The sequence below is a fragment of the Notamacropus eugenii genome, chromosome 1 (genome assembly GCF_028372415.1).
Source record: "Notamacropus eugenii isolate mMacEug1 chromosome 1, mMacEug1.pri_v2, whole genome shotgun sequence".
In the NCBI taxonomy this organism is placed as follows: domain Eukaryota; kingdom Metazoa; phylum Chordata; class Mammalia; order Diprotodontia; family Macropodidae; genus Notamacropus; species Notamacropus eugenii.
The window spans coordinates 73,774,646-73,796,715 of NC_092872.1; the positions used below are offsets into that span (position 1 = coordinate 73,774,646).

At 36.8% G+C, this 22,070-nt stretch overlaps 1 protein-coding gene across 3 annotated transcripts in view; it reads right to left on the reverse strand.

Annotated features, from left to right (window-relative positions):
* Positions 1 to 22,070, reverse strand: part of LOC140501482 (uncharacterized) — a 168,610-nt gene that overhangs the window by 4,678 nt on the left and 141,862 nt on the right. For 2 of the 3 annotated variants that reach the window (XM_072605181.1, XM_072605172.1), the window contains one exon: positions 1,803 to 1,913. In XM_072605181.1, coding sequence (XP_072461282.1) covers positions 1,803 to 1,913 — 111 coding nt within the window. Of the gene's footprint in view, positions 1 to 1,802; positions 1,914 to 22,070 lie in introns of those variants that run through there. The other variant, XM_072605200.1, reaches the window with a different exon arrangement.

A 22,070-nucleotide genomic window follows, 5' to 3' on the forward strand; every position in this document is an offset into this window, starting at 1 on the left:
TACCGTCTAGCTCACTTGGCTACTTGCTGATCAGTAAAGTTCCATCTGCCTTCTCTGTGCCCTTTGTTCAGGCTGTCCCCCATGCCTAGAGTAAAATCCTCTGTCACCTCTGTTTACAGTCATTGGCTACCTGCAAAGCACCTTTTCACTGCTTTCTCCTCATAAGGCCCTTCTTGACCTCCCTAACTTTTGATGCTTCTTTCCTTGTGTTTTTTAATATATTTATTTTGTATATTTCTATGTGAATATATTGTCTATTCTCACTCCCCGTATCTACAATACTCAGTCCTTGAGGGCAAGGATTTTTTCATCTATGTCTTGGTTTCTCCAGCACTGGTACATACTCAACAAATGCCTATTTATTGATTGTTCAGAAGGGGCATTAGAAATCATCTAATTCAAATTCCTAAGAACTAGGGAAATGAAATGATTTGTCACATGGGTTACTACCAACAATCCTAAATTCTCTAATTCCAAATTTAGAGCTCTTTTACCATTTGTTAACCTGTAAAAAAATTATGAGTAGTGATCTAGTGAAGGAGGCTCAGTAGTGATTAGGCAAGTAGAAAGAAGGCTGTGACTGTAGCCTGTCCTATTTTATTTTAACAAAGAGAGAGAATTTTTAATTAATGCTTTTGTAATTATAACTGATTAACCTAAATTAACTTTCTAATTCTGTTAATTACCTTGTTTATTCTGAGTGAATATATTCCTCTATTCTAGTTAGATGAACTTTACTAAACAGAACTTTAAGTTCTTGAAAGATTTGATGTTTCCAAAAGGGACCTAATCAGTTTCATGAAACAATTTATACATTGGACTTGTCCAAACCAATTCAACAAGTCAATAACATATGAACATGTTAATAACACACCTGAAACCCATACTATCAATACTATTAATAACTAGGATTTATATGACACTATAAAATTTACAAAGTGCTTTACATATGTTATTTCTTTTGATCATCCCAATAAACCTATGAAGTAGGTTCTATTATTATCCCCATTTCACATATGAGGAAACTGAAGAGAAGTTCACATGGCTAGAAAGTGTTTGGAGCAGGATTCAAATTCAGGTCTTCCTAACTTCAAGTCAAGAGCTCTCTCTAATGTACCACCTATCTGCCTTATCTAACTTTTGGAAATTAGTGATAAGTTAAATAAGGTGAATTTTAAGCATCTCTTTAGGATACATAATTTTAGAAACATGAAAAAAAATGCTGTCAGAGAAGCAGAACCTACAAATAAGGATACACAGTAATGCATACCTTATAAGTAAAGACAATCGATGTAATTCAAAGTGACTTTTTAACTTATTTCTCTTGGCCAACAGTGTGGTGAAGTGGGGAGAGCATTGTATTTTCAGTCTGAGGGCCTATTTTTGAGAATCTAGCTCTATTAACTTAGCATGTAGGTGACCTTTGACAAGTTATAAACTTTCTAGGCCTAGGTTTTATCTCTAAGATAAAGTGGCTGGACTAGATAATTTCTAAGGTCCCTTCCATCTCTAAATCCTATGAGTCTATGATAAAAGCCAACATGCTTATAAAGGCTTTAGGTGGAGGGAGAGAAAAAGAGATTATTTCTGAATATTTTTTAAAAAATACACAACACTCTGAATACAAATAAGAAGTAAGTTCTCTAGTCATTTTCTGGGAAAAATTTTTGTACTCATGAGCAATAGTGTACCACAAAATAGAAAAGAAATTTTAAAAGGAAGGTAAATCAATAGGCAACAAAGATATGCTCCACTTCAGGATTTCTATTATTTTTTTTTTTAAAGAAAAGTTAAGGTCTTACCGTCTGCAATTTCTGCAAAGCTTTCTAATGACATCCAGGGTGATTTCCTTGCAGAAACTGAGTTTCACACACTCCAACGTGCCATGGCAATAGCTAGCCAACAAACTAACCCTGGAAAGGGAGAGATCACAAGGGGATAAAGAAATCCAAGTCAGGATATCAAGCCAGATTTGGTTTTTATAGCTGCCTTCTTGTAAAAAGTTATCTCAAATTACTGAAGGCAAAGATTTCATATTGGCCCCACTTAAAGTAATGGCCCTCTTATGCCCTCTACCCCTTTTCTTTCAGCTACTCATCTTTTCTTGCTTTTCTCATTCCTAAGGTGAGGGAACAGAAGCTTCTCTTTATATCCAATGTGCACAATTAGACCTCTTACCAAAAAAATTGACCTTAACATGAAAATGTGTTTGTCCTTCATTTTTGAAGAGGACCATGATATCAGGTAGATGATGACATGACTTGAAGTTGACTTTGATTTGAGTGAGGGAGGGCTGTGCAAAGTCACCAGCCTCACTTTCTCCTCCAGAGCCATCTGGGTTCAGTGGCCAGATATTCATCAAGATGTCAGGAGATGGCCCAGGATGAAACGGGAGACCCTGGCCCTTTTAGGCTAAGGCCTTTTCAGGTTCTCACTTTGAGTGAGGTAGCAGCCAAATGAATAGGCTTCTTTAAGAAGTGAGTCAAGGGATGGACACTTTAATTAGCAAAAAAAAAAAATCAAGGGAGGGGAAGACCCTAGAGGGCTCAAAATATAGCCATTAAGTAGAGTTTGGGCAGGGACCTATTGTAGTCCAAACTAGAAGCTACTGAGTGAAGAAAGGTTTGATCTTTGAGAAAAGAGAAAGGAAGAAAGGAAGGAAGGAGGAAAGGAAGGAAAGAAGGAAGGAAGGAAGGAAGGAAGGAAGGAAGGAAGGAAGGAAGGAAGGAAGGAAGGAAGGAAGGAAGGAAGGAAAGAAAAAAGGTTGGTACTGCTCATTTCATTCTTTATTTCATGCAAGTCTGTCACTGAGCTCAACATTTCTTACAGCACAACAGTATTCCACCATAATCATATACCACAATTTGTTCATCCAGAGAAAGAATGGATAAAGAGAAGTATGGATAGAATGATTTTACATACATACATATACACATATAGCATATATACATATATACACATATAGTGTGTATATATATGATATACACATACATACATACACACACATATGTGTGTGTGTGTATCTAATGGTAACTATCTCTAGAACCCAGAGGGAAGGAAAAAAAAAAGAAATTTACATTATGACTTTATTATATATTTAAAAAGAATAACAAGCTGTATATAATAGGTTTGTGGTTTCATGTACCATCATCTTTTTACTATACTACATCATGGAAATACTTGTTTCACTCTCTAAATTAAAAATTAAATAAATTTTAAAATTAAAAAAAAAGAACCGAGAAAGATTTCTGGCAGAAGTTTGAACTTTAGCTGAAATTTGAAAGAGGCCAGGACACAGTGACGAGGAGTGAGAGAGTCCAGGCATGGGGAAGAGCCAATGAGGCAGGAGATGAAGTATCTTGCACGAGGAACAGCAAGGAGGTCACTGCCAGTGAGTGGAGGAATACTTGAAGGAGGAGAAAGGTATAAAAACGCCAAAAAAGATAGAACAGGTCAGGTCATGAAGGACTTGAAAAACCCAAAAGAGAATTTTATCTTTGATTCGGTAGGTAAAAGGGAACCATTGGAGTTTATTGAATAGAAGTCATCTATTGACTGGGGAGCAATATGTGAATTCAAGACATCACTATTCTGGTAAAAGCATCTTTAAGGTATATGAAAGAGATTTCTGCATGACCTCCTCAAATTACATTTATTTATATGCTTAAGTGTTGATTCCTCAATAGACTATAAGCAACCTGAGAACACAGTGCTGTATCTTTGTGTCCTTAGTACACTGAACATAGTAGGTTTGCTGAATGAATAAATGAATGAAATTTCTGAGAACCTAATTAAACATCCATGAGGTTGCAGAAGGAAAACAGCTGAAAATTTCTGTTTAGTAAAATCTTTTTTATTGTAGTTCTGACTGAAAGAGAAACTTAATCATTCTAAGTGTTAATGATGATCATTTTCATAAACATACTGTTCATATTCTTAGGCAATCAAATAAGTAAAATGAAAGGTGTTAAACCTATGATGTCTTTAATTACTATTTATTTCACTTCAATCATGAATTATTCAGTTCACTTAAATCCTATATTAATCAGGTTGTCAGATTTCAGCACCATGAAGAGATACATGGGGGCAGGGTAAGAAAGGAGAAGGGAAATTCAGACTAAAGCCAGACTGAGTGGAAAGTGAATCATCAGATACAAGAACTGGGATTAATATAATATTCAAATGTTGGATGATTACCTACCCTGACAGTGTCAAAGGAAGGACAAGGCAATGAAACAGAGAAGAGCTCCATATGAATATGAAAATAATACTAGCACTTATAAAACAACCCAATTGAGTTTCAATTCTAAATTCATAGTGATTATTTTTCTATATCACTAAATTAGGTGTCATATATATACACCTTGCTAATCATGGTTTGGAATGTGGGGTAGGGGTGGGGGGGAGGGAGAATTAATTTAAGCTTAGGTTGCTTCAAAAGTATCAGCTGTTCAAGGCTAGAAATAGTATGATGTACTGGAAAGAGTCAGGAAACCTGAGTTCAAATCCTAGCTCTGATACAAACTACAGGATCATGCACATGTTATTTGGAATTCCAGAACTTCAGTTACCTCATCTGTAAAATGGAGATAATTATACTTGTACTATCTCACAGGGTGGTTATGAGAAAAGTGCTTTGATAGTCAGTCAGCAAGCATTTATTAAGCTTTTACTATGTCCCAGGCACTGTGCTAAGTAGTAGAGATACAAAAAAAGGGTAAAAGATGGTCCCTGACCTCAAACCTTAAGGAGCTCACAATCATGAACAATATCATTGATAATTCTGATGTTATGGTTACACTGCATACTGCTATGGTGAGTATACACCTGAGTTATTGTGTTTGGATGTGGACGCCAAGTTTTCGAAGGGATTTCAACAAACTAGAGCATATCCAGAGGATGACCATCATATTGCCTAAAGGAATCAAAATTACACCATATAGGGATCAGGTAAAAGAATGGAACAGTAAACCTAAGAGAAAAAAAAGTTATTTAAGGGCAAAATGATTGCTGTCTTCAAATATTTCAAGGGTTGGCATGCGAAAGGAGGTAAAGTATAGTCCTAAATGGCAAAATTAGGAATATTGGGAGGAAGCTCCAGAAAAGAAAATTGAGACTTGATGTAAGGAAAAGCTTCCCAATAATCAGAGATATCCAAACAGAATCTCAGGAGGTAGTGGGCTCCCCATCCCTGAAGGTCTTCAAGCAGAGACTAGACAAACACTTCTCCAAAACATTTTAGAGAAAATTTCTCTAAGGTCTCTGCCAACTCTGAGATTCTCTGATGTCAGGAATAAATTTAATGACTTGATACATAGGTTCAAAAGAGTCAATAGCACAAGTACAAGGTCAGGAAAGCGATGTGACCAGACACAGTTAGTTTGAAAAGACAATGTGTTTGAGTGGACCATAAGCTTAATACAAATCAATAATGGGATATGGCAGCCAAAAAAAAGTTAAATTGCATTAAGAGAGAGAAAGCATCCAGGACAAGGAAAGTGAAAGGCAAGCAGTAATCTGTCAGACCTTGTCAGACCACATCCAAAGTGCTTTGTTCTATTTCAGAAACCACATTTTAGAAGGGCATTGGTAATCTGGAGAGTGTCCAGAGGAAGGTAGGAGGGATAGCCAAAGCATCTTGAGTTCATGCCAAAGGAGGATCAAATGAGGAAACTAAGAATGATTATCCTAAAAAGATTTAGAGAGGACAAGATAGCCATCTTCAAGTATTTGAGAGATTGGAAGAAGCCACAAAAGTATACTTGGACTATTCTGGTTAACCTCAAAGAGAAGAACTTGGAACAATGCATAGATGCTGAAAAGAGTAAAACAGGTTTGATTTAAGGGGAAAAAACTTTCTTAAAATTAAAGCTGTTCAAAAGTGAAATGGACTAACTTAGGAGGATATGAGCTCCAGTTGACACAGCTCTGGGCCTAGAGTCAGGAAGATCTGAGTTCAAATCCAGCCTCAGACACTTCTTAGCTGTGTGACCCCGGGCAAGTCATCTAACCAACTGTCTACCTCAGTTTCCTTATCTTTAAATAGGAATAATGAGAGCACCAAGGAAGCTAGGTAGCACAGTAGAAAGAGTGCCAGACATGGAGTCAGGAAGACTCATCTTCCTGATTTCAAATACCACGTCAGACACTTAGTAGTGGTAGGACCCTGGATACTTACCCCCATTTGCCTCAGTTTCCTCATAGTTAAATGGACATAATAACAACATCTACCTCCCAGGTTGTGAGAATAAAATGAGATAATATTGGCACAGTATTTAGCCCAGTACCTGGCACATAGTAAGCACTATATAAATGTTAGCTACTATTACTGCTATTTTTTCTTCTTACTAGAGATCTAAATGCAAAGGCTAAATAACCACTTATAAACTACTGAGAGGATTTTTGTTCCTGTTTGCATTAGAATGAATGCCTCTGAGATTCCTTCCAACTCAAAGATTCTGCGATTCTACGATAATGGAGCCTTCAAATACTGCTTCATTTGTCATGCAATATAAATCAGCCAATCAACAACCATTTATTAAGTGCTTCCAATGTGCTAACACTGGAAAACATGAAGACAAAAAAAAGAAACAATTCCTGCTCTCAAGCACTTAACATCCTCCTGGCGGAGGCATGTACACATAATTATATGCAGAATAAATATAAGGTAGTTAAATACAGATATCTTCATAATAAAGTCATTATTAGGAGAGAACATTAGCAACATTGGGAGAACCAGGAAAGTAGTGCTTCAGTTGTGTCTTGAAGGATAGGGATACCATGAAACAGAGGTAAGGAGAGAAAGCATTCTAGGCATGGGGCAACAGTGCAAAGACAGAGATAAAAAATTATAGACCATATACAATGAACAGGAAAGAACTTTAATACATTGTATATTTGTTTAAGTTGAAAGGTAACAGAGAGCCATTAGAACTTATTGAGCAGGGGAGAAACATATTTAGATTTCTGCTTAAAGAAAATCATTTAAGATACTATGTGAGAGATAGATTGTAAAGAGGGACCTAAAGAAAGGAATACCCATTGGATGGTCACTGTCAAGTCAAGGAAAGAGGTCATGAAGTCCTGAACTGATATGGGGACTATGAGTTGAAAGAAGCAGCATACAAAATATCAATGAAGTAGAAACAGTAATATTTGGCAACTGGTTGGATATGAGATGTGTGGAGGAGTGTGAGGAGATGAGAAAAATACCAAGGCTACAAACCTGGAAGACTGAGAGAATACTGGTGCTCTTGAAATAAACGGGGCCATTAGGAAGATGGGAGAGGGACTTGTTTCAGGGAAAATATAATGAGTTCTACTTTCTATATGTTGAGTTTAAGATACGCAGGGAATCTCAAGTTGGAAATATTCACTAGGCAGCTAGTAATGTAGGATGAAAGCATAGTAAAGACTTGGGCAGGACTTACAGATCTATATACTGTCTGCCCAGAAGCAATAACCTCATGACAGTTGATTAGGTCACCAAGAGGAAAAGGTCATAGAGGAGGATGGAAGGTAGAGAGGAGAGCCTAGACATATGCTCAACTGGTAGGAATAACATGGCTGAACATGCAGCAAAAGAGACCAAGAAGAAATGGTCAGATAGGTATTAGGACAGCCAAAGAAAAGTGTCACCAAAACCCAGAGAGGAGAAAGTATCCAAGAGGAAAAGGTGGTTGACGGTGGTCAATGGTACAGTCTTTTCTCTTCAGAGAAGACTAAAGGTTATCACAATTTGAGGGAGACAGTAGTTTTGGCAAGCTTTGTCCCAATTAGACCATATTTACAGTATCATTCTCACTTACAGTGGCACATTTTAGAAAAGACATGGGGAATCTAGAACATATCTGAGAAGGGTAACCATAAATGCCTAAAAGTCTGAAAACTCTACCAGTGTGCTAATCTAGAGAAACTTGGGGGTTTTAGATTTAGGATGGGCATTATAACTAGCTTTGTGTATTTGAAAAATTCTCATTTAAAAGAGATTAAATTTATTCTATTTGGTCCCAGAGGTCAAACGTAGAAATAATGAGTAAAAGCTGTAGAGAGGCATATTTCATTTTGATATAAGTTTAAAACTTCATAATAATTAGAGCTACCCCAAAGTGGAACAGGCTGTATTCTGAGGCAATGAGTTCCTCGTAACTGAAAGTCTTCAAATAATAGCTAGATGACTAGCTTTTAGAGATGAAGAAGAGGAGGTTCCTGCTTGGTTGTGAATTGAACTGGTTGATCTATAAGGTCCCTTTCAACTAGGGGATTCTGTGATTCTTTAAGGTTAGCCATAATGAAAACCATCCTAGGTATAAGGCCATGAACAGAGGTAAGAGAATGAGCATGAGTGATAATGGATTTTTCCTAGGAGGAGAATGGATTCAGAAGCTTTCTGATTCAGTCTGTATTGTAGGCAAAATGACAGTTGGCTGGATAACTGTATAGTGTTTCATGTTCGTGATGAACCTTAGTGAAGTTGACAAGTTGAAACTCCAAGCCCAATTCCTCTCTTGAACCCTAAAGACTGAATTAGAGAGGGTATCTTCCTGACCTCAATTTAAATACATGACTTTGGCAAAGGAGAAAAAAAAAGTGCTCCAGATGGTCTGTATTAAAAGCATGAAATTCTTCCAGACTTAGGAACAACTTGTTAATTATGAAATCTATTTTGCTTGCTAAATATATTTCTAAATGCAAACATGAAGCTCAAATTGACTACACTGCCCAGAATGTTTGCTCATAACTACCTATTCATAGAAATAGCTTGTTTGAATTTGGGTATAAAAATGTACCAATAAATATGCTTTCATTATTTAGGGATAGGAAATGGACCTGTGATTTCATTAGGACAAATAAAAATCTACCAGCAAATGTTTTTTCTCATCTTAATAGAACTAAAATATTTTTTTCCATTAGTATTTATTAAGTACCTACACAAACACCCTCCTAAGATATTTCTTCCCAAAGTATTAAGTACTATCACATAGTAAATACAATTTATTTTCATTCATTCACTAACGGCGGTAGGGTGGTGGTAAAGACTGATGAAATGTGTTAAGAATCACAGTTCAGGGAAAATAAAATACAATTATTTAGCCGCTAGTATTCTAAAATGTGAGGTCCTTATTTAATGACAAAGTTGACATACTAATGGAGGAAATGAATCATAAATACTGGCATGCTCAGCGTAAATAAAACCAGGAGACATAAGGAGAATGAAGCTAAATGGAAGGATATAGCTAATAGGATCTTTTTGGAGAGTAAAAAATAAAGGTTGAATCTGAGTCAGTTTCATCATACATCAAAAGGTAACAAAATCATTATTTCATGGGACACTTGATTCTCCTGTACTTCAATGTCCATGATACATATAAGTAAACTGAACACCATGAAGATAACTGTGGCTTACGTGCAAAGAGCCATTGCAGAGGATAAGAAAGTAGAGATTTTTACCAAAAAGAATTGTAGAAACCCCCAAATTAAATCAATACCAACTTGAATATCTAGTGACTTCAGTGCAAAAGTGAGCCTGGGGAAGGATGGCAAATACAGAAATATGCATACATACATACATACATACACACACACATATATATATATATATATATAAAGACAAGGATATAGAGATAGATTTAGATGTATAAAAATAGCTACCTATAGATACATATAGGTAGCTATGTCTATATATCTACATGTAAATATATATGTGTGTATATGCATGCATACATACTATATATAATGCTTTCTTCAAGAAGAAAGCTGGGAGAGGCTAGACATAGTGAGCGCTAAAAATTGCACAAAAATGCAATTGAGTATATCAGTGCACAGGAAGTAATTAGTTACTTATATAAGAGTTATTCCAATTCACCTATCAGTGTACAGGCAGACCATTAATTTCTTTTTTTGGCGGGGGGGGAAGACAATCAGGGTTAAGTGACATCCAAGATCACACACCTAGTAAGTGTCAAGTGTCTGAGGCTACATTTCAGCTCAGGTCCTCCTGACTCCAGGGCCAGTGCTCTATTCGCTGCTTAACCTGGCTGCCACAAGACCATTAATTTTAAATCACAACAATAATCAAATTTGAAGAAAGGATGTAAGTAAGAAGGAAATATGTGATACAATTACAAAATTTCAACTTGTCCTATTCAAACAAAGTACTGATGCTGGAAAATGGCAAAGGAACAGTGATATTGACTAATACCACATCACGTGAATGTAATTGACTCAATAAGGAAGCTGAAAAAAAAGTATAAATCTCATCAACCAGAAAACCCTTGATCTTGCTAAGCAGAGACAGACAGCCAAAGTGAATACTGGGCTTAGAATATAAATTCATTTTCAAAACTTTATGCAAGAGAATATGAGAGCCCATATGATATTGTGGAGAGAGAGAGCCAGCTTTCAAGTCATGAAGACAAGTGTTCAAGTTCATGTTCTGACACTGGCTATACATTACTGGCTATGTGATGTTGGACAAATCCCTCAACTTTATTCACAATATAAGATACGAGAGAGTTGCCAATCAGCATTGATAAAGGTAGTTTCCTCACTGGGAGTTCCCTGCATCAAGGAAATCACGGAAATATGTTTTATTTTTTAAATGAGAGAGGATGCTAGAAAATTTATGGTATTGGTGCATAAAACAATGAGGTGAGGGGACAAAAATTTTAAGAAAGCTTGGTCTGAGGTCCAAATTCTCTAGATAATTTCAAGAACATTTAAAGATGCAGTTGGAAGGTGAATAACACAGGGAGAAAAACAAAAAAAATCTCTAAGAATTTCTTTCTCTTTTTCATTAATGACAGTGGAAATACTACGTATGTACTCTAACATCTCAGTCCCTGATGTCTAAATTAGGAAACAGGGATGAAAATAAAGAAAATGAATAAAAAGAGGAGTGGGATAATATCTGTGCAAGTACCAGACGTAGAGAACACTGAGGGATATCAGAAAAGGGAAAGCTCAAAATGAATGCAAAAATCATAGATAGCATTGTGAATGAACAAAAACAATGATCGAGAGGGTATCAATAACTACCAACTCATATCCTTCCATTTTCGACCCTACAATACCTTTATGACAATGATCTGTGCACATATCACATGTGCCCTTAATGAAAACATGAGAAGGGAATTGGGAGTGTTTTGTAAATTATATTTAAACAGATCCCTGCTGGTGACACAGGAAATCATCATTACCTATATTTTATTCTATTTTCAATTATTTTGTTAGAAATTTTCCAATTACATTTTATCTGGTTCATATTTGGGAGCTTTATAGGTAGTGCATTCTGTCTGTACTCCTCATGCCTCTCCCATCAGAACTGGGATGCTCGTACTCTGGGCAGTGAGTGTTTGCCTCAAAACCAGGTTCCATGCTACTTCTGTGACATTTCTATACTCTCATGCTGTGCTGGTACCTCTCACCATTTTCATCTCTCCTTTATTCTGTCCTTCCCCATTAAAATGTAAGCATCTCAAAGACAGGAGTTGCCTTGCTTCCTTGTTTTTTGTATCCTCAGTGTTTAGAACAGTGGTTGGCACATAGTAAGCACTTGATAAATGCTTTTTCTTTCAATCATTGTAAGGTCACTCACTGCCTGCTCTAGAAATCTAACATTCCAAGAACGATCTGTGGCAATGAAATTTGCTTTAAAAAAAAGAACTAACATTATAGTTTATCATAAAGACCTAAAGAAAGTAATCATTTTAATTACAATTGTGTTTTTTCATGTATATTTAAGACAGAAAATCAAAGAAGGATAGAAAACTTCTGGCCAAGAAAATTTTAAAAGTAGGAATTTTGAGTGACATAAATAAGGGAATCAATTTAAATCAATCAACTGAAGTATCTTCTGCTTTATGGAATCAGATGTACTCCAGAAAATTGGCTCTAAAATGAATGCCTTAATAGTGAATTCAATTTTTTTCTATTGATTTCTTTCATATAAATCAGGCATATATGTGCCTGTGAAAAAATACCCTGCTAGAAGGTCAGTCATCTTTTATGGAGAAGAAGCAGCGTCAATTCATTTCAGATGGTAAATTCCTTAGAGTATTAGAAGGCTTTTCCTATAGGAAGAAGTGCTTGGCATAGTAGTAGAGAAAGAACATTGATATGAGAATCGGGCTACCTGAATTATTTCAGTCCTGGCTCTGCCAAGAACTAGCTTTCTGCCTCCAAGATTATGTCTCACCACCATCGTCCTGGCATGTCACATCCCTCTCTCCCCAGTTCCCCTACTTTCCACCTTCCTCCTTTGGAAACAGTATTCATCAATATTATAAATGCGTTGGGAAAAACATGAAAATCAGTTGCCCTGGAGATCAATATCATCAACTCTATGACTCCCCAAACCCCAAACTACCATTCCCCTATATCTTATCTTCTCTTGTTCTCTTGTTAGAATGTGAGTTCTTTCAGGGAGATGGGTTTTTTGTCTCATTGTTTATATTCACTTCTCTTACATTGTGCCTAACACATATTAAATGCTTAATAACTGCTTTTTACTCATATGAATGTGAGCTATTATTGTTATTGTCATTATACTGACCTTGGGGCAGAGAAAAAAAACTAGGAAGAAGACACAGAAATCACTGGCTCAGCAGATGAAGGCGTACTCAGCAGAATTTATAGTACTACATTCACAAGCTAGCATGAGAACCTAATAATAATTAGCAAAGACTCACTTCCTCATTATTAGAGTATAACAGATTAAATTCTAAAAGCAAAGAACGACTATCAAATTGATACATCTACGTTCCTCTTGGTGTCTACTGGGAACATGGAGAAGATGACAGAAACCTCATCAGAAGAGAGTATTTACTCAGGACTCATTATCTTTTTGTGGGAAACAGAGAGCAAAAGGAGGCCTCCAAATTTGAACAAACACAACTACATGGTATGTCTTTCTAAGGAATTCTTGGGCAGCCCTGAACAACAAATATGGGTTTCCTGAGAGGCAACAGGTTCCATCAGCCATAGAATAATTGGGGAGATCACAACCAGGGCTACAATTGCAATTATACTGAGGACCAGGACTTCCCTCATTTGCAGGTCTGAGATGTTATAGATGAAATATTAGTGTTTGTGTAAGGGATGAGCTGGTTGATCTTTGCAGTCACTTTGATATACTCCAGTGGCCCACACCAGGACAGGATCATATGCTTTAGAAAGACACAACTCCCTTCACATTGAATGAATAGATGTTGATTACCGTTTTAAGTAAATCTCTCCGTATCTTGGTGGGAAATCTCCCACAAAATTTAATGGGAAGATAATTTGGCTCTTATTCTTGAAAGCTTGGTTATTTAGCTGTCCTCTCTTATCTATATTGGGGTAGCTAGGTGATGCAGTGGATAGAGCACCAATGCAGGAGTCAAGAGGACCTGAGTTCAAATCTCACCTCAGACACTTGACACTCACTAGCTGTGTGACCTTGGGCAAGTCACTTACCCCAACTGCCTCATTCTGGGTCAAATCCAGTCATCCTGATGCATATCTGGTCACTGGGTTCAGATGGCTCTGGAGGAGAAGTGAGGCTGATGACCTGCACAGCTCTCCCTCACTCAAAACAAAGTCAAGTGCAAGTCATGTCATTATTTCTCTGATAGCATGGTCTTGTTCAGCAACAAAGGACGAACACACTTATCCATATTATTCTATTAATATTTGTTCTTATTTAGTTAGCTTTAATTTTAACTCAGCCATAAATGATAATAAAACAGCCAAGAGAAAAGCGTCCAGGATACATTAATAGGTTTTCACTGAGTATCTTCAGAATCTATTTTCATACTAAGTGTTTCATGTGAAGGGAACACGACCATAAAGAATGGCCAGGAGAATAGGGAAGGTAACATTAACTTAGAGTTCCAGTTTCAACCAAGGAAACAGTTCTCAAAAATATAAGAAATGTGTGACAAGAAAAGAGAGGCTATGGCTGTTACTTCAAAATATTAAACCAGCATTATGCCATTTGGGATGGTATCTTGGAATCCCAGAGGCTGGAAGGGACCTTAGAGTTCAGCCACTTCATTTTATGAATGAGGAAACTAGGGCCCAGAGAGGTTGGGACTTGCCTACGGTCCCATAATTAGTAAGTGTCATGGATGGAATTTTAACCCAGGTCCTCTGACCACAAAGTCAGTACCTTCTTCACTCTACCATTTTGCCTCCTAATCTTTTTATTCTCCAATCAAATTACAGGGTGAATGCAGTTAATTAATCAATAAGCATTGCAATTAATTAATCAATAAGCATTAATCAATAATCAATTCTATTGTTAAAGTGTTTTATTCAAGTGAAGAGGCAAGTATATATTAAAAGTTCTGGACCATAGCAATCTATATATACCTTATCTTGAAATTTTGATGAATTGCCTAAATTCAGCAAAATAAAAAAGGAATCTAATTTTGGCATCTATGTGTGTATGTATGTATGTATGTATATAGGTATATTCTGATGGAAAATATTTATTATGTATTTATATATTATATATGTATTTCAAATCAATTGGACATTTTACTTAAGACATGAGGGGTAAACATAAATGGAAAACATTGAAGAGACACTAACCTGATAATCCTATGTAAGAGAAGCACAAAAGCCAACCAAATAGGGATGTTGCTATGGTTACCATAAAAATGCAACCTAGAATCTTAATGTACTCCCATTCTGAACTAGAAATTGAAAATGTAGCAAAATAAGCTCTTAAGTCTCAGGTCATTCTTTTCTCTGTGTTTTAATTAGGGGGCTCTTAGCCTCTGAAAAAGAAGTAAGTGCCCTCATTGAGCCTACTGACAAATCTGTCCTCATGATGCTTTGGAGCTTCTAACATGTATCAGCTCCATCAGAGATGTGGTCTCTCTTTGTAAAATGGAGATAATTCTTTAATTTAAAAATAAAACCTGACTTTGCATCAAAGCCCACAACTGGTAATGCAGGAAATAGTACTGCTATGGCTAATATGAAACTTACTTGTTCACGACAAATTATCTGAGAAAATCACAGGAACTGGGACATTTTTAAAACCATCTAACACAAAACAAAGGTACCTGGCTTTCCTGATACCTAGTTATTTAGGAATTTTGTTTTTGTTAGAATTTCATCTGACTAATGTTATTTCCAAATGTATACATTAATCTGAAATTAAATATAATAGATAGAATTCATGTTCATATATTGAAAGATATGGGGTACTGGGTGGGAGTAAGATTATTAGATTTTGGAAACTGTAGAAACTGAGTTCAATACTGGCTTTTTTCTACTTGCTCCCTGTGGCAACTTGGGCACATGATTTCATATCTTTGGGCTTCAGTGTCGTCATTTGTAAAATGAAGGAGCTGTACTACATGATCCCTAAGTTGCTTTTCAGCTCTAAATTCTATAATCTATGGACAGGAAAATAAACACAAGCAAACATATTTAAATCCTAAATTAAAATAAGAAATAGGATTGATTCTTTTTCTTTTTTTACCAGTCTTCTTGCTGTTATTCTAAATTCAAGAAATACATCGTATTTTAAAGGAATCAGTAACTACCCCTCCAGCTACAAGATGCTTCTGAAGATCTTTGCTCATTTGGGGGGCATTATTTATGGAATTTTTTAGCAATAGTTTGTCAGTTGTTTATACCATTTTCCACTTTCAACTGCACTTGCCTCTGTACCTGAGCACTACTGATCACATTTCACTGTGGGCCTGAATTGTGCTTGAAATATTTGTTTTCCCCATACCAAAAGCTGCTAATATCTCTAATAGTCACTAAAGTATGCTCTTTAAGAGCTACTACTTTTGCATATTTTCTTGAAATCACATCTGTTCTTTAAAACCATAGAATTAAAAATACAACAAAAGACAGCAATGAAACAAGTATATGAGATGGAATCCAACACAAAGGCTTTAGCTTTAGCTGACTAAAATAGATCATCTCGATTTCATCTGGCCAAGATGAGAGAGTCTCATGTCAGTAGAAGCACATATATATGTATATATATACATATATAAATTATATATATATGTAATTTCTATGTATATATTATATACACACACACACACATCCAAACACTGCTATAACAAAATAAAATCATTTCCAAAAGATTACTTATGCTAAGTAATTCTCACGTCACTGTAGGAGTTAAAGGAGTCCATCCACTATGGCCTCCTAATTTAAAAAGGAAGTAGGAACATCTGCTCAAAGTGTAGAAGGAGACAATGGAGTTCAGGGCTCAAGGAGAGAAAAAAAGGTTAAATGTGACACATATTTATATATTCCATCGCTTTTCAAGATCTACTCATGAATTACATTAGATGATAATGATCCCAAAATTGCTTGGGGAAGTTTACATTTTGATAACCCATTTCTATTTTAACTAAAATGTATACCGAAGTGATCATCCTTTTGTGAATCACAAAGATAATAACAGACCTTAATGGAATTTGTTCCCTATTAACATGACCTGCCTCTACCTCCCACTTCTTAAGCCCATCCAGAGCCAAGCCCAAATGCTGACTTTAGTAATTTCTTCCCTCGCCCAAAATTCTGTAATGGTACTGTAATGAACTCAACCTCCTCCGACAGAGAGAAAACACTTGTTCTAAACATGTCTGGGAATATTGTTCACCTCTTCAGCAGCTATTAAGCATCATGATAGAATTAATTGAAAATGTGCTGTTATTACAATGATGAATCAACCTATATTTTCTGTTTTTAATACTACAAAATCTTAATCTTTTCAACACTGGGTTTTATATCAATAACATATTGCATACAATCATGAAGAAAATTTTTACCTATATCAAACTTGGGTTAAAAAAACACACAATTCCTCCACATTGCAAGCTCTGCTCTTCTAAAATTATAACTGAACACAGCCATGACTTGACAAGAGACCTGCCATTCCTCTCAACTGGCATTTCTTCTCCTTCCTCTCTACCTAGCCAAACCCATGTCCCTAAAAGTCTAGGGCTACCATCGTACACTTAGTACCCAGCATAGTGCCTTACATGGAGTAAGTGCTTAACCAGTGAATGAATGAAATTCTTAACTCTTTCATGAAATCTTCCCCAACTACAATTCATATTGCTCTATCAGAAGCAGTGAGACATCATACACAGCACAATGATGCTAGATTTGGAGTTCAAGGACCTGAGTTCAAATTCTGGATCAAATGATGTGGCACACTTAAAGTGCTTTGCACACTTCAGGTGCTATATAAATGACAGTCATTATTACCATTCCTTTTATTGCAGTCTCTACCTCTTACCCACAAGTACAACCTTGGACAATGATTTGACCTCTCTAGACACATTTCTTCATCTATAAAATGAGGGGAATGGGACTAGATGGTCTTAAAATTCTCTTCCAACTCAATCTATAACCCAACAATTTCTTCCCTTCTCTGAACTCCCAAAGTATTTTTCTACACTGCCAAAAAAATTATTACTAAATGGTATACTACCTGATAATGTTGTTTAAGGGTAAGGGGCAGAATGGCATGGTGAATAGAGAACTGGCCTCACACTGCGCAAGACCTGGTTAGAGCCACAACTCTTGACACACGGTAGGTGTGTGATCTGGTCAAGTCATTTAACCTCTTGGTGCCCACAGCAGTTCATTAAAAAGAATTAAAGAAGGGGAGTAGAAATAGTTCCAGTTTGTCGGCTACAGAGAAACTGCCAATCTACACAGGAAAAAAAAGTTGCTCGTTGGGAGCTCCCTACGCTAATGAAAGAGACAGCTAGGTGGTTCAGTAGATAGACTACTAGGCTTGGAGTCAGAATGGCCTGAGTTAAAATTCTCCCTCAGATACTTACTGCCTGTGTGACCCTGGGGAAGTCACTTAATCTCTGTTTGCTTTAATATACTGGAGCAGAAAATGGCAAACCACTGCAGTATCTTTGCCAAGAAAACCCTATGGACAGTATGGTCCATGGAGTTATGAAGAGTTGGACATGAATGAATAACTCAACAACACAACCAATGAAATCATAGATGCAGATATAGTGATGGAGGTGATGGAGATGATGGAAATGAAGATGGAGATAGAGAGCTAAAAAGATAGAAATGAGATATAGAAAAGCAGATAAGGTTATGTATCTACCTATCTAACTATGTAGCTATAAATATAAGTGTATGCATATATGCAGGTATATATATATATAGAATCTAAATTATATGCATCATAATATAAAATATGTGTATTATATGTGTGTGTGTTGAGGGTGTAAGCTCAGTTCCATGTGGACAGTCTCGGGCAGGTAAAAGTGAGGACTTCTAAACCTTAGAGTTCTCATGAGGCCCCCCAGGGAACAGCTGGGAATTGAGGTGTGAGACCCGGGCTATCTCATGCATTTCCGCCTCTTCCCCATGGCAAACTTGCTGGGGAGAGCATCCCACCCTTGAGATTAATCCATGGTCTGAGCACACCTGTTGTTGTCTAGCTAAAGGCTGAGAGCAGGCACGGTATTCAGGTGCAAACTACACGGCCAGAGAGCTTAATTAGGGTCAGGAAAGCCTGAAGGCGCTCTTAGCGCTGAGGGGCCCTTAGAGGGCTGAAGGTCCCTCCCCTCTCCCACTCCCATTCTCTTACTGTAAGATCTTTGCCTCCTTGGGAAGAGGATTCCTCTCTCCTGAGGAAGAATTCACCCTGCACATGTAACCAAGACCCTGAATAAAGCCTAACCCTTGTTCGACTCTGGAAAGTCTCTTCTCTCACACGTTTATCCGGTTTGGCCAGCCGAAGACCTGCGACAGGTAAGGAAAGACTCAGGTAGCCCTTAGGCCTCTAGGCCTGACATGTGTGCACAAAATCTGAGGCTACTAAGGTGTACCCAGGTCTTTTGTTCTGTACTAGAAGGCCTGACTGCTATGATTCACAAGTGTTTTCTCTCTCTCCTTCCACAGAAGGGGTCTAGTGCATTATTTGTGAATTAAATTTGGTTGTTGTAAAAGACTACAAAACATACGTACAGGTATGTGTATATGTGCATATACGTATGCACACATATGTGCTTCAAGAGCTTAAAACTGCATTATTACTTTTGGAACACTAGATACATAAATACATACATGTACGTGCATGTGTGTATGTGTATGTATATGTATGTATGTGTGTGTACGTATACAAGTATATGTGTATATGTGTGTATGTATATATTTTGACATCTCTTTTAAGTTCCTTGTGGGCAGGAGGGAATTTCTCATGTTTGTTTTTGCATCTCCGTTGCCTTTCATGGGGCACAGTATTTATTTAGCATGTTTGAACTGAATCGAATGTTTCATTTGCAATATCCAATATAACACTAAGTGGAACATCCTTTATGATAAAGCCCAAAAGAGGAAGTGTCTTCTGTAACGAGCTTTTATTCTAACTTTCCAAAATTAAACTATGCTGGATGACTATCTTATGTGTTATCACATATCGAACTCCGTAGCTGCCTAGATATCCACATGTGTTTATGTGCACACTATATTTCATTTCCTCGACTTCATGGTAAGCACCACAAGGCAGGGGCCATGTCTTCTGGTTCTTTTGTTTCCTGCACAGCTGTTGACACCTCCCTACTGAGCCTAGCATAAGTACCGAACACAGAAGGGGTTCAATGAATTCTTTGTGAATTAAATTTGGTTGCTGGAAAAGATTGCAAAAAATTTCTGTCCTAGAAATCCTCAGCTTGACAAACCTATAGAACAAACAGTCGACCACAACAGTCTTTGCTTTAAAAATAAAAAAGAAATAACAAGAAGGAAAAGTAGAAAAGATAACATATTACTTCATTTCCAGGAAAAATATCATCATGTTTTGTAAGCACATGGAGCTTCTACCCACCTGCCCTCTTCACTTTAATGATAGCAATTATTTGTAATAATACTGAGAATTACAGTTGTCCATTAATATCTTGCAGTCATAAGAAAGTCGATTCCACTGTTAGTTTGGTAGCTTGGGACTATTCTTATATCTTATAGTTAGGAAATCTCAGGCATCATAAAGTTAAGTGGTTTGGCCACCATTATCTAGTAAGTAAGAGGCAAAGCTGAGACCAGAAGTCATGTACGTCTGTTACTCCTGCTCAGATAACAAACCAGATCTCTCTGTCTGGCTTTTTAAAGACCTTTTTTGACCTGGTCCCTTCCAACCTTTCTAGTCTTTTCAATCTTATTCCCTTTCACTTTATGTGATCCAACAACAACGGCCTCCCTACTGTTTGTTACTCACCCAAGACATTCCGTCTCCCAATCCTGTTTCCCCTGGCTATCCCCTCTTGCCTGGAATGCTCTCCCTCCTCATCTCGGCCACCTGGCACCCTGACGTCCTTTAAGTCTTAGCTGCTCCCATCTTTTACAGGATCCTTTACTGGTCCCTCTTAAAGGCTAGTTAGTGGCTTCCCTCTGTTGATATATCTCTGTATATATCTTATTTGTACATAGTTGTGAACATCCTATCACCTCCACCAGACTGAGCTCCTTGAGAGCAGGGATCATTTTTATTTTTACTTTTCTTTGTAGCCACAGCATCTGGTATGTAGGAAGCATTTACTAAATGTTAGCTGACTGACTCCCCTTCTTTCATTTTTTTCCAACTAAAGAAAAAACATTAAGATTCCCAGGAATAATAAGTATGCTAAGCAACTGGCCAACCAGTATTCACTGAGCATCTATTAAGTGTCTAGTTAATACTATGTATGGCACATATAAAGAAGTACAGTAAGGGAGGAGCCACTTACTGGATAGTACCAGGAGCCAACATCCTTTGACCAAAACAGAGTTGAAAACCAGGAATTCAATACAACTCAATAAGCATTTCAGTACCTACTACTTGAAAGAAAATGTGAATATTAATAGAAAAATGAGAAACAGTGCCTCCCCTCAAGTAGAATGCATTGTATTGAGGAGAAATTAAAGAAGAAAAAAAGGCTCTCATCATAAGGTCAGTGCACTAAGCCTTAAATCCTATACTTAGAGAATGGGTGTCTTCACTCAGAATCTGTTACCTTTGTTTTTAGACCCAATCCTATTCTCCTCATTTGGTGTTCAAGACTAGCAGAACAGGAGGAGAAGAATGGGAAGGAAAACTTGCATATACCTTTATAGGAGCAAGTGATGGCTGTGAGAAGGAAGAAAGGATTCACAAATGTAAGCATTCAGTCATTCCACTACGGGGAAAAAGAGCCAGATACACCCTGGTAGTGTCTGAAATGATTGCCTTGTCAGACAAAAATAATTGAAATTCATAATGCCAATCTCAAGAAGGTAAACTGAAGGAAAGGGAAAATTATATTCCATGTACCCTATCCAAGATGACAGAGAAGTACATTTAGAAAGATTTCTCTCAAAAGTGGTACTTTCTTAAAAGGTTTTGATAATTGGTTAGCTAGAAAACTCATTATTTATGATATCTCCTAGATATGATAGATGATTTTCAATGCTACCATCACTTGGTGTGTTTGGGCCTCAGTTTCCTCATCTGTAGAAAGAAAGTTTGGACTAGATGACCTGTAAGGTCCATTTTAGCTCTAAATCTGTGTTCCTATGATCTTAGGGCAAGCATCCATCCCTAGAAAAGCAAAAATTAACATGTATAAGTCAATTAGGGAGCAATTAAGCACTAGAGTGTAGAAATATAAAATATCATTTGTCAGTGATTTCTTCTTCTGTGTAAAATATTAATTTAATTGATTTTCAGAGAACTATGTCATTTTCTGCTGTTTAGTATATACTTTGGATTAAATATCTCATTAGTATTGTTTTGTTTTTAATCATGGAATAAGTACAGAATCTACAGTGACATTTAGATAGCATTCCAAATTCTCTCTTGAATTCTTTCCCTTTTCTTTCCTTTCCTTACTGATGTACATTATACAAGTATGCTATCTCATGAACTAACTGGCAGATTTGGTTTTACCCAAGGTTTGAGCTGGGGGAAGAGACAAAGCCATCCCAGACAAGTCATTTTTGATAGTCTGAGACCATTCTATCTGTCACTGTTTAGTAGCTTCAAACAATCTTCAGATAATATATTCATTTATCCTTTCCTCTTCTTGTATGGATTGTGTTAAGATGGGGCAGTTGAA